General features: G+C 40.5%; 1 protein-coding gene across 1 annotated transcript in view; it reads right to left on the bottom strand.

Moving 5' to 3' along the window:
- LOC128697391 (nephrin-like) overlaps nucleotides 1-11,451 on the bottom strand; it is a 331,037-nt gene extending 319,586 nt beyond the window's left edge. Inside the window, 4 exon segments of the mRNA XM_070093857.1 lie at nucleotides 783-963; nucleotides 10,273-10,438; nucleotides 10,703-10,727; nucleotides 11,319-11,451. Coding sequence (XP_069949958.1) covers nucleotides 783-963; nucleotides 10,273-10,438; nucleotides 10,703-10,727; nucleotides 11,319-11,451 — 505 coding nt within the window.
- Nucleotides 11,452-16,050: the final 4,599 nt, after the last annotated feature.

Below are 16,050 nucleotides of genomic sequence, written 5' to 3'. Positions count from 1 at the left end.
TGGATCGTACGTCAGCTTGCGTGCGGCCAGTAGTAACAGCCTGGTTGACCAGACCCTGCTCCACCACGAGGCCTGGCCTCAGATCGTTAACCCCCGAACACCTCTCCAAGTATACTCCAGGTACGTTATTCCACTGGTGACCTGTTCTTCTCGTCGTACAGCCATCTCGCCACAGCTGTACGTCTACAGCTGTCACCTAACTCCCGCCTCAATACACACATTTCTTAGGCATCTCTGTATTAAACTGAAAATATCACTAGTGGAGAAACCTTTCCTTAATTAATATATCGATCAGTGCATAAGTGCCTTTTACCTAACAGACACTTTGTGAATTATGTACCGGATTATATTGAATTATATATATATACTTCAGAGTGAATAATATTTGTAAGGATGATGGGTTAATTATTAATTATTCATGATGAACTGTATACAAGAGAATTGTCTGTGGATTGTATATAGAGAAATTGTGGGTGAATTATATACACAAAGACACTGGATGCATTATATAGAGAAGGATTCTGGATGATTTATATACAGGAGAGTTGAAGGTGAATCTAAGAAGAGCAAACTTGGATACAGAGTGAGTTTGTCATTTATACTTTTAAATTTCGTGTTAATACTGGGAATAAATTAGTTTTTATATATGCAGAGAAGGTTGTCACATAATGTAAGTAAAATACTTAAAATTTTTATCATCTTTTACATCCCAGCACCTAGGAGGATAATTCCAAGCACCCAGCAGGATAAATAACCTACCAACATCTAGCAGAACAACTCACCTCCTAGGACCTGGCAGGAGAGTGTGACTTCAGCACCCTCTGGGAAGGGTCCCACAATACCAGCCACGCTGGTGTGAGTCTCGAAGTCACTGGTGATGGTCATCTTGCGAGGGGGAACTGAAATAGAATCAGCACCATACACTTTACAAGTCTTCTCCAGGCTGTTGCTGTTTGGTTTCAACTCAAAAATAAACTCTTCTTAGACACGAATCTAACTCATAATAACTGGATAAATAATCTTTACATTGAATATCACATCTAGTAATGAATTTTACTCATAAGAAAATCTTACTTGTGAGTAATATATTCAACAGTGTATATTTTTCAAGAGTAACGAATAACACTGTTGAGTAACGAGTAATATTGCAGTCATGATTTTTTCTGACGAGTAGCGAGCAACGCCGTTAGCGGTATTGAAACTAATTCATTTCGTTGAGTAACCTTTTAGACAATGACACTGGTGACTCACGAAATCGTAATGACACGATTGGAAACAAACCACTGTACGGGTGGGGGTTGAACTCTCGGCAAGCGGGTCGTAAACTCCAGGCCAGGACGTGAGCCACTGGGTCAGCTGGCTACAATAAGATTCATTATTCGTGGTCACAGTGGAGACCTACGCTAATTTCCCTATGATTTAGAAATATACCTAGTTGGATGAATCATATTGTAGCCAGCTGGTCTACTGGCTTACGTTTTACAACTCAGGTGCCGTGAGTTCGAACCCCCAACCTAACATGTACAGTGGTTTGTATACTCGTACATTAAAACATAATAGTGAATAACTCTTGTAGCAATGAGTGCAATTAGTGATGACTTACATTAGTAATGAATAACAATGGTGCGTAATAATGTGACTTACTCAATCTTACTGGTGAGTAATTAGTAACACTAATGGACACGAGTTTTTATACTAGCATAAACCTTGGTAATGGATACTGACACTGTTTATAGAAGACATATGAGCCAAAATCATAACATAGGTGATTTTTCAGGTCACCATGTGTCACACACCACTAATATATATATATATATATATATATATATATATATATATATATATATATATATATATATATATATATCGTGCCGAATAGGCAGAACTTGCTATCTTGGCTTAAATAGCAACGTTCATCTTGCCATATAGGACAAGTGAAAATTTGTGTATGCAATAATTTCGCCAAAATCATTCTGAACCTAACGAAAAAAATAAATTTGATTGTGTTTGTTTAGTATTAAATTATTGTAGACAAATCTGAAATATATTTGGTTGGTTTAGGCTAAAATAAATTGTTCTTGTTATAATAAGGTTAGGTATGTCTTCTAAGTTCCTTTTGGACCAAAATTATAAATTTTTAAATCAACAAAAATGAAAAAAATATATCTTTAAACGTATAAGAGAAAATTTTAGAAAGGACTTAATTTTAAACGAGTTCTTGCTAATTAACCAGTTTTACATATTCGGCACGTTTTACAATAAGATCACAGTAAACAGGTGGCAAAAAAACCACTGTGAAAGAATAGTGAAATTCCAAGCGCTTTCGTTATACTCACATTGTCAAGAAACATGGCTCCTTGACAATGTGAGTAGTCCCGAAAGCGCTTGAAATTTCACATATATATATATATATATATATATATATATATATATATATATATATATATATATATATATATATATATATATATATATATATATATATGTATGGAAGTACCACCTCTATAGCTGGACTGGGGACCCTCATCCTCAGAGAAGACAATAAACGTACCTCAGGGAAAACTCAAGGTTCTCCCCGGAGGTGTTTGAATGTTTTCTTCTCCTACCACCCCTATATTTTATATTCTATGTGAACATTTATTAATAGAATACGTTTACAGGAAACACAAACATGAATACAATGGTACAATATATTAAAGATCATGAATTTCCTCCAGCTCCTCCGAAGCCGGACTCGAGCCAAGTATACAGCAAGCATTTCCCCTCTGGATGGCCACGCTGAGGCGGTGGAACATAAATATATATTTATGTATATATATATATATATATATATATATATATATATATATATATATATATATATATATATATATATATATATATATATATATGCAAAACAACAACTGTGAAAGAATAGTGAAATTCCAAGCGCTTTTGTAACTACTCACATTATTAAGGAACAATAAAAGTAATGCATCAAAGGAAGACATATAAAAGGGTCCGGCCCACACCTCACTATCACATCCCACAACAAAGCAACACCTGGCGCGCGACTCATAAGAAAGAGAACACTGCAGCAGGTCCGCTGGCCAAACTAGACAGGTCCTTCACACAACCCACCAACAAACTATTCTATCCAAGAATTAAGAATTTTTAAATTTATTATTTGTCCAATACAACTCTGATACAGTAAAAAAAACTTTTGATATAGAATTACCCCAAAAATGCTGACGGATATGTCTATAAGATTCCTTGTAAAATTTGCGATAAAGTTTACGGTCAAACTAGTAAAAGTGTCGAACTAAGATTAAAACAGCATAAATATAGCATTAGAACTGGACAAGATTCCAATGCTCTATTTATTCATGTGAGAGATTTTAACAATCGAATTGATTTTCAGAAAGTTGAGAAAGTTGTATCAAGCAAGTCCATGGTCGACAGAAATATAATTGAATCTTGTTTCATAAAAAGCAGTTTTGACAATAATATGAATATTTTCTTTGGTTTGCATAAATTAGATCCATTTATAATTAATAGAATTTGGGAAGACTTTAATAATACATTGGACAAATAATAATTTTTAAAATTCTTATTTCTTGGGTAGAATAGTTTGTTGGTGGGTTGTGTGAAGGACCTGTCTAGTTGGGCCAGCGGGACTGCTGCAGTGTTCCCTTTCTTATGAGTCGCACGTCAGGTGTTGCTTTGTTGTGGGATCTGATAGTGAGGTGTGGGTTAAACCCTTTATATGCCTTCCTTTGATGCATTACTTTTATTGTTCCTTGATAATGTGAGTAGTCACGAAAGCGCTTGGAATTTCTCTATTCTTTCACAGTGGTTGTTTTGCATATTCTGAAATCACCTGTTTACTGTGATCCTATTGCATATATATATATATATATATATATATATATATATATATATATATATATATATATATATATATATATATATATGTGATCCTATTATATATATAATATATATATATATATATATATATATATATATATATATATATATATATATATATATATATATATATATATATATATATATATATTTATATATGTTTAATATAGATGGGGTTGTAAGAGAAGTAAATGCGAGGGTCTTGGCAAGAGGCGTGGAGTTAAAAGATAAAGAATCACACACAAAGTGGGAGTTGTCACAGTTGCTCTTTACTGATGACACTGTGCTCTTGGGAGATTCTGAAGAGAAGTTGCAGAGATTGGTGGATGAATTTGGTAGGGTGTGCAAAAGAAGAAAATTAAAGGTGAATACAGGAAAGTAAGGTTATGAGGATAACAAAAAGATTAGGTGATGAAAGATTGGATATCAGATTGGAGGGAGAGAGTATGGAGGAGGTGAACGTATTCAGATATTTGGGAGTGGACGTGTCAGCGGATGGGTCTATGAAAGATGAGGTGAATCATAGAATTGATGAGGGAAAAAGAGTGAGTGGTGCACTTAGGAGTCTGTGGAGACAAAGAACTTTGTCCTTGGAGGCAAAGAGGGGAATGTATGAGAGTATAGTTTTACCAACGCTCTTATATGGGTGTGAAGCGTGGGTGATGAATGTTGCAGCGAGGAGAAGGCTGGAGGCAGTGGAGATGTCATGTCTGAGGGCAATGTGTGGTGTGAATATAATGCAGAGAATTCGTAGTTTGGAAGTTAGGAGGAGGTGCGGGATTACCAAAACTGTTGTCCAGAGGGCTGAGTAAGGGTTGTTGAGGTGGTTCGGACATGTAGAGAGAATGGAGCGAAACAGAATGACTTCAAGAGTGTATCAGTCTGTAGTGGAAGGAAGGCGGGGTAGGGGTCGGCCTAGGAAAGGTTGGAGGGAGGGGGTAAAGGAGGTTTTGTGTGCGAGGGGCTTGGACTTCCAGCAGGCATGCGTGAGCGTGTTTGATAGGAGTGAATGGAGACAAATGGTTTTTAATACTTGACGTGCTGTTGGAGTGTGAGCAAAGTAACATTTATGAAGGGGTTCAGGGAAACCGGCAGGCCGGACTTGAGTCCTGGAGATGGGAAGTACAGTGCCTGCACTCTGAAGGAGGGGTGTTAATGTTGCAGTTTAAAAACTGTAGTGTAAAGCACCCTTCTGGCAAGACAATGATGGAGTGAATGATGGTGAAAGTTTTTCTTTTTCGGGCCACCCTGTCTTGGTGGGAATCGGCCAGTGTGTATAATATATATATATATATATATATATATATATATATATATATATATATATATATATATATATATATATATATATATATATATATAACAAGTCGGCCGTCTCCCACCGAGGCAGGGTGACCCAAAAAGAAAGAAAATCCCCAAAAAGAAAATACTTTCATCATCGTTCAACACTTTCACCGACAGCTATGTTGTGTTGCTGTGTCTGACAGCTATGTGGTGTTGCTGTGTCTGACAGCTATGTGGTGTTCCTGGGTCTGACAGCTATGTTGTGTTGCTGGGTCTGACAGCTATGTGGTGTTGCTGGGTCTGACAGCTATGTGGTGTTGCAGGGTCTGACAGCTATGTGGTGTTGCTGGGTCTGACAGCTATGTGGTGTTGCTGGGTCTGACAGCTATGTGGTGTTGCTGGGTCTGACAGCTATGTGGTGTTGCAGGGTCTGACTGCTATGTGGTGTTGCTGGGTCTGACAGCTATGTGGTGTTGCTGGGTCTGACAGCTATGTGGTGTTGCAGGGTCTGACTGCTATGTGGTGTTGCTGGGTCTGACAGCTATGTGGTGTTGCTGGGTCTGACAGCTATGTGGTGTTGCTGGGTCTGACAGCTATGTGGTGTTGCTGGGTCTGACAGCTATGTGGTGTTGCTGGGTCTGACAGCTATGTGGTGTTGCTGGGTCTGACAGCTATGTGGTGTTGCTGTGTCTGACAGCTATGTGGTGTTGCTGGGTCTGACAGCTATGTGGTGTTGCTGGGTCTGACAGCTATGTGGTGTTGCTGGGTCTGACAGCTATGTGGTGTTGCTGGGTCTGACAGCTATGTGGTGTTGCAGGGTCTGACAGCCATGTGGTGTTGCTGGGTCTGACTGCTATGTGGTGTTGCTGGGTCTGACAGCTATGTGGTGTTGCTGGGTCTGACAGCTATGTGGTGCTGCTGGGTCTGACAGCTATGTGGTGTTGCTGGGTCTGACAGCTATGTTGAAGGTGGTAGACTACAACGTTGACTGAAATATTTCACCAACACCAGTCAGGCACATATGTGAATTAACTGAAAGACGTTGCAGGAGGAGGAATCTACAAGTAGAAGCAAGATGGCAAGAACTAAGGAGCACTGCAGCAAGCCTACTGGCCCATGCTAAGCAGGTCCCGCTCGAGTCCAAGCTTTCTCACCCTTAACTAATGGTTATGCAATGAAGACTTTAATAGATGTCGTCTGTATTTACTCACCACTCTGGCTGAGAAAGCCTTTCGTGCAGGCGAAACGTTCCAGTGCAGAAGATACCTAACTGTTGATATTAAAATACCACTGTCATCAAGACTTTCCTATATCAAGATCCCACCTGTATAATAATTCCTGCCAGAGAGCAACATCTTCAGATCTTGATTCTGGAAATTATTCAGCACTTATCTGACATAACAATAATAATAATAATAATAATAATAATAATAATAATAATAATAAATCTTTATTTACTACCAGTACATGTACAAGGTATACAGACCATAGCTGACATCAGTGACATACTACTATATAGAAAGCCGCTTGTTATGCTGAGCATTTCCCGGAAATTAGGTCAGTTTTGTCCCAGGATGCGACCCACACCAGTCCACTAACACCCAGGTACCCATTTTACTGATGGGTGAACAGGGACAGCAGGTGTCTTATGGAAACACGACCCTATTGTTTTCCAGCCGTGCCGGAGGAGATTCGAACCCCGGACCTCAGTGTGTGAGCTGAGTGCGCTACCGATCGAGCTACGGGACACCTAGGCATGACTAACTTCCACTGATTATTCCATAGTTACACGGCCTACCATTACTTCGTCTTACCAGCCCAAGTGTTGGTCAGGAATCTCATTCATCAACCTGTCAGTTTTTCTAGACCATTTACATAATAACTTGAACAGTTCCTGGATCATCAACGCATCGCTGGGGGACTCTGACAGTGCTTACAAATGGCTGAGATTGCATGCAGAACAGTGTATACCTGGAGTATACCTGGAGAGAGTTCCAGGGGTCAACGCCCCCGCGGCCCGGTCTGTGGCCAGGCCTCATGGTGGATCAGGGCCTCATCAACGAGGCTGCTACTGCTGGCCGCACGTAATCCAAATTACGAACCACAGCCCGGCTGGTCAGGTACTGACTTAAGGTGCCTGTTCAGTGTCTGTTAGAAGACAGCCAGGGGTCTATTGGTAATCCCCTTGATGTATCCTGGGAGGAAGTTGAACAGTCTTGGGCTCCTGACACTTATTGTGTTGTCTCTTATCGTGCTAACGGCACCCTAGTTACTTAAGGCGTGTTTCGAATTCAGGACGTATTCCCATAGAAAGTTTTCATGAAACGGATATATATCCACAAACTGAAGCGTGAGAAACATGTTCAATAGCTGGGTATCTATTGTTTACTGAAACGTTTCGCCCTACACGGTAGGCTACTTCAAATACACAGATAAATAAATTAGAGGCAGCAGTAGTAGTGGCGAAATAAAGACGTAACCAGTCCATCATTGTTCCAGACACTGGAGCTCAACCCTTCTCCAGTCTGTGGGACTGATAATCTCAAAAACCCTGTCTCCAAAGTAGGACTAATTACATCCTCATTACCTCGCCACTGTCTCTGCTGCCTCAAATTTATTCACGTCTGTATTTGACTGTAGAACCCTACCGTGTAGGAGAAACGTTGCACATATCCCTTACTCAGTGTGTTGCAGTTATCAAGAACACTTGTCTGTGCATTTGCGTACATCGTAGTCAGCATTGCAGCGTAAGATCGTCTGGTGACTCCTAGGTGTGTAGACACATGTGCAACACTTGGGTATCTTTGTTGAGGAAACGTTTCTCCACACTGTGGCCTCATCAGTCCATAGAATAAACATACCCAAGTGTTTCACATGTGTCTAATTTCTCAACCCCAAAGTGTGCTGAGACGCTCAGATTTACCAGGAAATTGTTGGCTGGGTGGCTCGATTAAATTATTAATGTAAATGGTTTAAAAAACGATAAAATGATTGAGACACTTGTGTCAGTGGTTTCCTCAGTCCACTGCAGAGAAATGGTGGAAGAACAGGAAGATTTTGAGGTAATTAGTCCCTCAGTCTCCAGTCGATGTGTCCAGTCCATCAATTTTGGTAAAATTACAGCATGTTCACGTAGAAAGGGATTATAAACTGTAGACAGATTAGGTGAAGCAGTAGTAGGCAGCGTCATCAGTGGTAAAACTCAATAGTGGAAGTAGGTCATGCCTACCATTGCTCCACTACATCTATTTGTAGTGAATAAACTCTATCTCTACGAATATGCTTCACTTCTACCATAGATGGATTGAACACATCGGTTCCAGACGGAGGGACTGATTACCTCAAACTCCTCCTGTGGGGACTGAAGAAACCACTGGCTGGCGAGTAGTTTCCAGAATAATTATGTTAATGATCAGCCTCCAAGTGACTTGTAACTTATCACTGCCACTGTTTCTCTAATGTTCTTGCTGTTAATCATTATTCCGGGTCATGTTGAATCTCAGTACATTTGCAACTACTAAACACAGGGATCTGGTGAATAGTTAACACTTATAAACCACTCAATTTATTTCTGAGACTATTTTCTTTCTTGCGTCTTCCTGGTGACACTTACACTTAAGTGTTTACAACACGACTCAGTACTACAAACCTACCACACAGTATTTTACTAGACAATTTCTCTTGTGGGAAACATAAGGTAGGGAGACTTAAGGTAGAAAAGTGTTAAAAACGAGACTATAGTGAAGTGTTACCTATGTCTTTACTAAGCTACGACCAGACACATACATGACTGATTAATTATAATTAATTGATATCACTGTTAAGTCTTAGTAATTATTGCTGTACGACTCTAAACACTCCATAACTAGAAACTGACAGAGAGAGAGAGAGAGAGAGAGAGAGAGAGAGAGAGAGAGAGAGAGAGAGAGAGAGAGAGAGAGAGAGAGAGAGAGAGAGAGAGAGAGAGAGAGAGTGAGTTTACCTAGAATGAAGTAAGCTACCATCACACAGAAGACTGACATGGAAATTAGAAGTGTTAGTAATGCAGCAAGTTGCCATACCACAAGAACCACAAGATCATGTTATATTGCAACCCAGTTTGTAAGATAATAGTTTTTACGTTGATTCTGAGGCTCAAGTGTATGTAGGAGAGGTGGAGATTATTGTCCAGCAAGTGTAGGATTCACACATGGAAGATTTTCTATCAGAGGTTGTCTAACATGTTTCTAGCTGGGGTTGTCAAACCAGTGAAGGTTCGTACGTTGGAGCGACGTGAGGGACTAAAAGATAACGAATCTGATACAAATTGACAGTTGCCATAATTTTTGTTGTTGTTGTTTTTCGTAAATTTCAAGGTTCCCATGGAAAATTCTGAAAAGAACTTAGAAAGGTTATGAAGGAATTTGTGAGGGTATGTCAAAGATGGATTTTAAAAGTAAGCATAAGAAAGAGCAAGGTTGTTAGGTAAGATACATATGCAACAGTTAGGTATCTTTATTATGAAACGTTTCGCCTACACAGTAGGCTTCTTCAGTCAAGTACAGAAAAGTTGATAGAAGCAGAAGATACTTGAAGACGATGTAATCAGTCCATCACCCTTAAAGTTTTGAGTTGGTCAGTCCCTCAGTCTGGAGAAGAGCATTGTTCCATCCTGTCACTTCAACTTCATATTGTTTCAGACAACGGAACAATGCTCTTCTCCAGACTGAGGGACTGACCACCTCAAAACTTTAAGGGTGATGGACTGATTACATCGTCTTCAAGTATCTTCTGCTTCTATCAACTTTTCTGTACTTGACTGAAGAAGCCTACTGTGTAGGCGAAACGTTTCATAATAAAGATACCTAACTGTTGCATATGTGTCTTACCTAACAACCTGTCGGTATTTTATACCATTTTAATGTTCAAAGAGCAAGGTGATGAGTGTGTCAAAAATTAATGCAATGAAAGATTAGATATCAAACCATACCACAGGTGGGGTTAGAACCCACGATCAGAATGTTATAAAACTCCAGACCGACGCTTTAGCCACTGAACCAGCTGGCTACAATAAGATTCATCCAGCTAGGTATATTTATTTACCATAGGAAGGTTAGCATAGGCACCACTGTGACCACTAGATATCTGATTAGAAGGAAGTAACTTGGTATTTGGTATGGACTTCTCGATAGATTCGTCAGTAAAAGATGAAGTGAATCTTAAAATTGGTGAAGAGGGTAAACAAGAGGTGGGTGGGGTATTGAGGCATCTGTGGACACAAAAATACATTGGTACTAACACCGTTATATGGGTGTGAAGCAAGGATTGTAAACGTTACAGGGAGGAGGTTGACAACAGTAGATATAACATGACTCACGAAATCGTAATGACACGATTGCACACAAACCATACCACGGGTGGGGTTTGAACCCGCGATCAGAGAGTCACAAAATTCCAGACCGACACGTTAGCCACTGGTGGCTAACGTGTCGGTCTGAAGTTTTGTGACTCTGATCGCGGGTTTAAGCCCCACCCGTGGTATGGTTTGTGGAGATAACCTGTTTACAGACAATATGTGATGCATTATGCAGTGAATTCAGAGATTGGAGATAAAGTGCGAGGCTACCAAAATGTTTTATGAGCTGAAAAGGTTGCGATAGTTTGGACATTAAAAAAATGATGGAGAAAATAGGATGAATAGATAGATGTATAAATGTTTGGTGAAGGAAAGGTGGGGTAGGGGTCGTACTAGAAAAGGCTGGAGGAAGAAGGGGGGTCAAAGGAGGTTTTGGGTGCTAAGGGCTTGGGCATCTAACATTCTTGTGTGAGCGTGTTGGATAGGATTGGAGTGAAGTGGATTTTATGATTTGATGTGTTGTTGATGTGTGAAGTATAATTTATGAAGTCATTCAGGGAAACCAATTAGATGGGTTTGAGTCTAGCAGATGGATAGCAGAGTGCATTTACTCTTACGGCGGGGCTGAGATGTGTTAGTTAAGTGGGTTAACTGAGCTGTGATATCCCCACGCTTCTAGCAAGATAGTGACTGAATGAATAACGATGACAGCGTTTTCTTCTTTTCATTAATCAGATCATCCTACCTCTAGAGGAGACAGTCGGAATGTTACAAAAATAACTAAGCCACTTACCCACAACCTTGAGTCTAACTCTTAGGTTCCTGGTGGGAGACTCCACGAAGTCGACTCGACATCGGTATTCTCCTTGGTCCTCCAGCTGCACCTCCTGTAAGAGCAGTCCTCGCTCCCTGGTACTCAGAACCATGAAGGCGCGTCCACCTAGCCTCTGCTCGGCCCAGTGGCTCGCTCCCTCCAGTGGTACATTCCTCGAGTCCACACTGGCAACAGAGTCAAGAAAAAATATGTAGCTGACACTGCCTGAGACTTCAATGATACGTCACGATAGTGTTGTAATAATCTCGTTATAGGACAGTATATAATGAAAATAATATGAATAATGATGTACCAGAGAAAATACTTAGTGAATGGACTGTTACGTATCATCAATCATGATTTGAAGTTCTTTGTAATACTGAGTTTACGCTTGGGACGGTACCAAAATTTTTGCCTATTCCGATATCGATGCCCAGTTATCGTTAGATACCATTCGTTTTAGTATCAACACATCGGCCGTCTCCCACCAAGGCAGGGTGGCCCGAAAAGGAAAAACTTTCACTATCATTCAGACCACGCCAGGACATACAGATGGCCCCCTGCTTCCATGAGTCCTTGTATCAGTCCTTAAATTTTTTTTTATTATTTTTGGTATTGGGTTATTTTTTTCCTCACTGTTACATATCTTAACTTTTCCCTGACGTTTGTTCTTTTGTGTGATTGAAAATAATAGCTTAAAACCTTTCATCTTTGTGTCTGTGGCTGTTGTTCCTTCTCTTCTGCTTTTAGGCTCTTGATCAACACGGAAGAGAAACGGCTATCTTGCCACGAAAAAGATCGTGAATATTCATTGTACGAGACGACTGTATTCTCTTCTGTCTCACTGCGTGAGACAGACGTCTCTAAACTTGCGTGAAACATAACAGTGCTGGAGGGAGCGTCGAGAGTGAGTGTGTACATCAACTCTCTCCTGGCTACTTTACCAGAACAACACTGTATCTCACATACATGCATGCATAATATGTCTCTCCAGTTACCTACCACAAACTGCACTCACAAAAATCTTTCATTCATTCGTATTTATTCTCTACACCCTACCCCTTCTCTCTCTCTCTCTCTTTCTCTCTCTCTCTCTTTCTCTCACATACACACGCGCACACACACACACATACAGTGTGTGTATATGTGTCTTAGTGCTGCACTGTTAGTGCTACAGCGTTAGTACTACAGTGCTAGTGCTACAGTGTTAGTACTACAGCGTTAGTACTACAGTGTTAGTGCTACAGTGTTAGTACTACAGTGTTAGTACTACAGTGTTAGTGCTACAGTGTTAGTACTACAGTGTTAGTGCTACAGTGTTAGTGCTACAGTGTTAGTACTACAGTGTTAGTGCTACAGTGTTAGTGCTACACTGTTAGTGCTACAGTGTTAGTGCTGCACTGTTAGTGCTGCACTGTTAGTGCTACACTGTTAGTGCTACACTGTTAGTGCTACAGTGTTAGTGCTGCACTGTTAGTACAGCACTGTTAGTGCTACACTGTTAGTGCTACAGTGTTAGTGCTGCACTGTTAGTGCTACACTGTTAGTGCTACAGTGTTAGTGCTACAGCGTTAGTACTGCACTGTTAGTGCTGCACTGTTAGTACTGCACTGTTAGTGCTACAGTGTTAGTGCTGCACTGTTAGTACTGCACTGTTAGTGCTACAGTGTTAGTGCTGCACTGTTAGTGCAACAGTGTTAGTACTGCACTGTTAGTGCTACAGTGTTAGTGCTGCACTGTTAGTGCTACAGCGTTAGTACTGCACTGTTAGTGCTGCACTCTTAGTGCTGCACTGTTAGTGCTACAGCGTTAGTACTGCACTGTTAGTGCTACAGCGTTAGTACTGCACTGTTAGTGCTGCACTGTTAGTGCTACAGTGTTAGTACTGCACTGTTAGTACTGCACTGTTAGTGCTACAGTGTTAGTGCTGCACTGTTAGTGCTACAGTGTTAGTGCTACAGTGTTAGTGCTACAGTGTTAGTACTACAGTGTTAGTACTACAGTGTTAGTACTAGAGTGTTAGTGCTACAGTGTTAGTACTACAGTGTTAGTACTACAGTGTTAGTACTACAGTGTTAGTGCTACAGTGTTAGTACTACAGCGTTAGTACTACAGTGTTAGTACTACAGCGTTAGTACTACAGTGTTAGTACTACAGTGTTAGTGCTACAGTGTTAGTACTACAGTGTTAGTGCTGCACTGTTAGTGCTACAGCGTTAGTACTGCACTGTTAGTGCTGCACTGTTAGTGCTACAGCGTTAGTACTACAGTGTTAGTACTACAGTGTTAGTGCTGCACTGTTAGTGCTACAGCGTTAGTACTACAGTGTTAGTACTACAGCGTTAGTACTGCACTGTTAGTGCTGCACTGTTAGTGCTACAGTGTTAGTACTACAGTGTTAGTACTACAGTGTTAGTGCTGCACTGTTAGTGCTACAGTGTTAGTACTACAGTGTTAGTACTACAGTGTTAGTGCTACAGTGTTAGTACTACAGTGTTAGTACTACAGTGTTAGTACTACAGTGTTAGTACTACAGTGTTAGTACTACAGTGTTAGTACTACAGTGTTAGTACTACAGTGTTAGTGCTACAGTGTTAGTACTACAGTGTTAGTGCTACACTGTTAGTACTACAGTGTTAGTACTACAGTGTTAGTACTACAGTGTTAGTACTACAGTGTTAGTACTACAGTGTTAGTACTACAGTGTTAGTGCTACACTGTTAGTACTACAGTGTTAGTGCTACAGTGTTAGTACTACAGTGTTACTGCTGCACTGTTAGTGCTACAGTGTTAGTACTACAGTGTTAGTGCTACAGTGTTAGTACTACAGTGTTAGTACTACAGTGTTAGTGCTGCACTGTTAGTGCTACAGTGTTAGTACTACAGTGTTAGTACTACAGTGTTAGTACTACAGTGTTAGTACTACAGTGTTAGTACTACAGTGTTAGTACTACAGTGTTAGTACTACAGTGTTAGTGCTGCACTGTTAGTGCTACAGTGTTAGTACTACAGAGTTAGTACTACAGTGTTAGTACTACAGTGTTAGTACTACAGTGTTAGTGCTACAGTGTTAGTACTACAGTGTTAGTGCTACAGTGTTAGTACTACAGTGTTAGTACTACAGTGTTAGTGCTACAGTGTTAGTACTACAGTGTTAGTGCTACAGTGTTAGTACTACAGTGTTAGTGCTGCACTGTTAGTGCTACAGTGTTAGTACTACAGTGTTAGTGCTACAGCGTTAGTACTACAGTGTTAGTGCTACAGTGCTAGTACTGCACTGTTAGTGCTGCACTGTTAGTGCTACAGTGTTAGTGCTGCACTGTTAGTGCTACAGTGTTAGTACTACAGTGTTAGTGCTACAGTGTTAGTGCTACAGTGTTAGTGCTGCACTGTTAGTGCTACAGCGTTAGTACTACAGTGTTAGTGCTACAGTGCTAGTACTGCACTGTTAGTGCTGCACTGTTAGTGCTACAGTGTTAGTACTACAGTGTTAGTGCTACAGTGTTAGTACTGCACTGTTAGTGCTGCACTGTTAGTACTAGTGTTAGTACTGCACTGTTAGTGCTGCACTGTTAGTGCTACAGTGTTAGTACTACAGTGTTAGTGCTACAGTGTTAGTGCTACAGTGTTAGTGCTGCACTGTTAGTGCTACAGTGTTAGTACTACAGTGTTAGTACTACAGTGTTAGTGCTACAGTGTTAGTACTACAGTGTTAGTGGTACACTGTTAGTACTACAGTGTTAGTACTACAGTGTTAGTGCTACAGTGTTAGTGCTACAGTGTTAGTGCTACAGTGTTAGTGCTACAGTGCTACAGTGTTAGTGCTACAGTGTTAGTGCTACAGTGTTAGTGTTAGTGCTACAGTGTTAGTGCTACAGTGTTAGTGCTACAGTGTTAGTGCTACAGTGTTAGTGCTACAGTGTTAGTGCTACAGTGTTAGTGCTACAGTGTTAGTGCTACAGTGTTAGTGCTACAGTGTTAGTGCTACAGTGTTAGTGCTACAGTGTTAGTGCTACAGTGTTAGTGCTACAGTGCTACAGTGTTAGTGCTACAGTGTTACAGTGCTACAGTGTTAGTACTACAGTGTTAGTGCTACAGTGTTAGTGCACTGTTAGTGCTACTACACTGTTAGTGCTACAGTGTTTAGTGCTACAGTGTTAGTGCTACATTGTTAGTGCTACAGTGTTAGTGCTACAGTGTTAGTACTACAGTGTTAGTGCTACAGTGTTAGTGCTACAGTGTTAGTACTGCACTGATAGTGCTGCACTGTTAGTGCTACAGCGTTAGTACTACAGTGTTAGTACTACAGTGTTAGTGCTACAGTGTTAGTACTGCACTGTTAGTGCTGCACTGTTAGTGCTACAGTGTTAGTACTAGAGTGTTAGTATTGCACTGTTAGTGCTGCACTGTTAGTGCTACAGCGTTAGTACTGCACTGTTAGTGCTGCACTGTTAGTGCTACATTTACGCTTGGCTGATTTCATAGGACTGAAAAATTACTTAGGTGGGCTGAACTGGAATGACCTGACTAAGGGTCAGGTAGGTGGTGATGGTTGCCGATATGATGCTTTCCAGGGCATAGTTCTAGCTGCTCAGTCAAATTATGTTCCAAATAGGGAAATAAGATCAAACAAAAATGATTCTAAATGGATGAACAATAGACTAAAATATTTGATTGGTCAAAAGAGAGGCATGTATAGGCAAATCAAAAGA

Source organism: Cherax quadricarinatus, chromosome 44, assembly GCF_038502225.1.
Source record: "Cherax quadricarinatus isolate ZL_2023a chromosome 44, ASM3850222v1, whole genome shotgun sequence".
Taxonomy (NCBI): domain Eukaryota; kingdom Metazoa; phylum Arthropoda; class Malacostraca; order Decapoda; family Parastacidae; genus Cherax; species Cherax quadricarinatus.
Note: the sequence above shows the minus strand (reverse complement) of the source record. Positions and strands in the feature narration are given on the sequence as shown.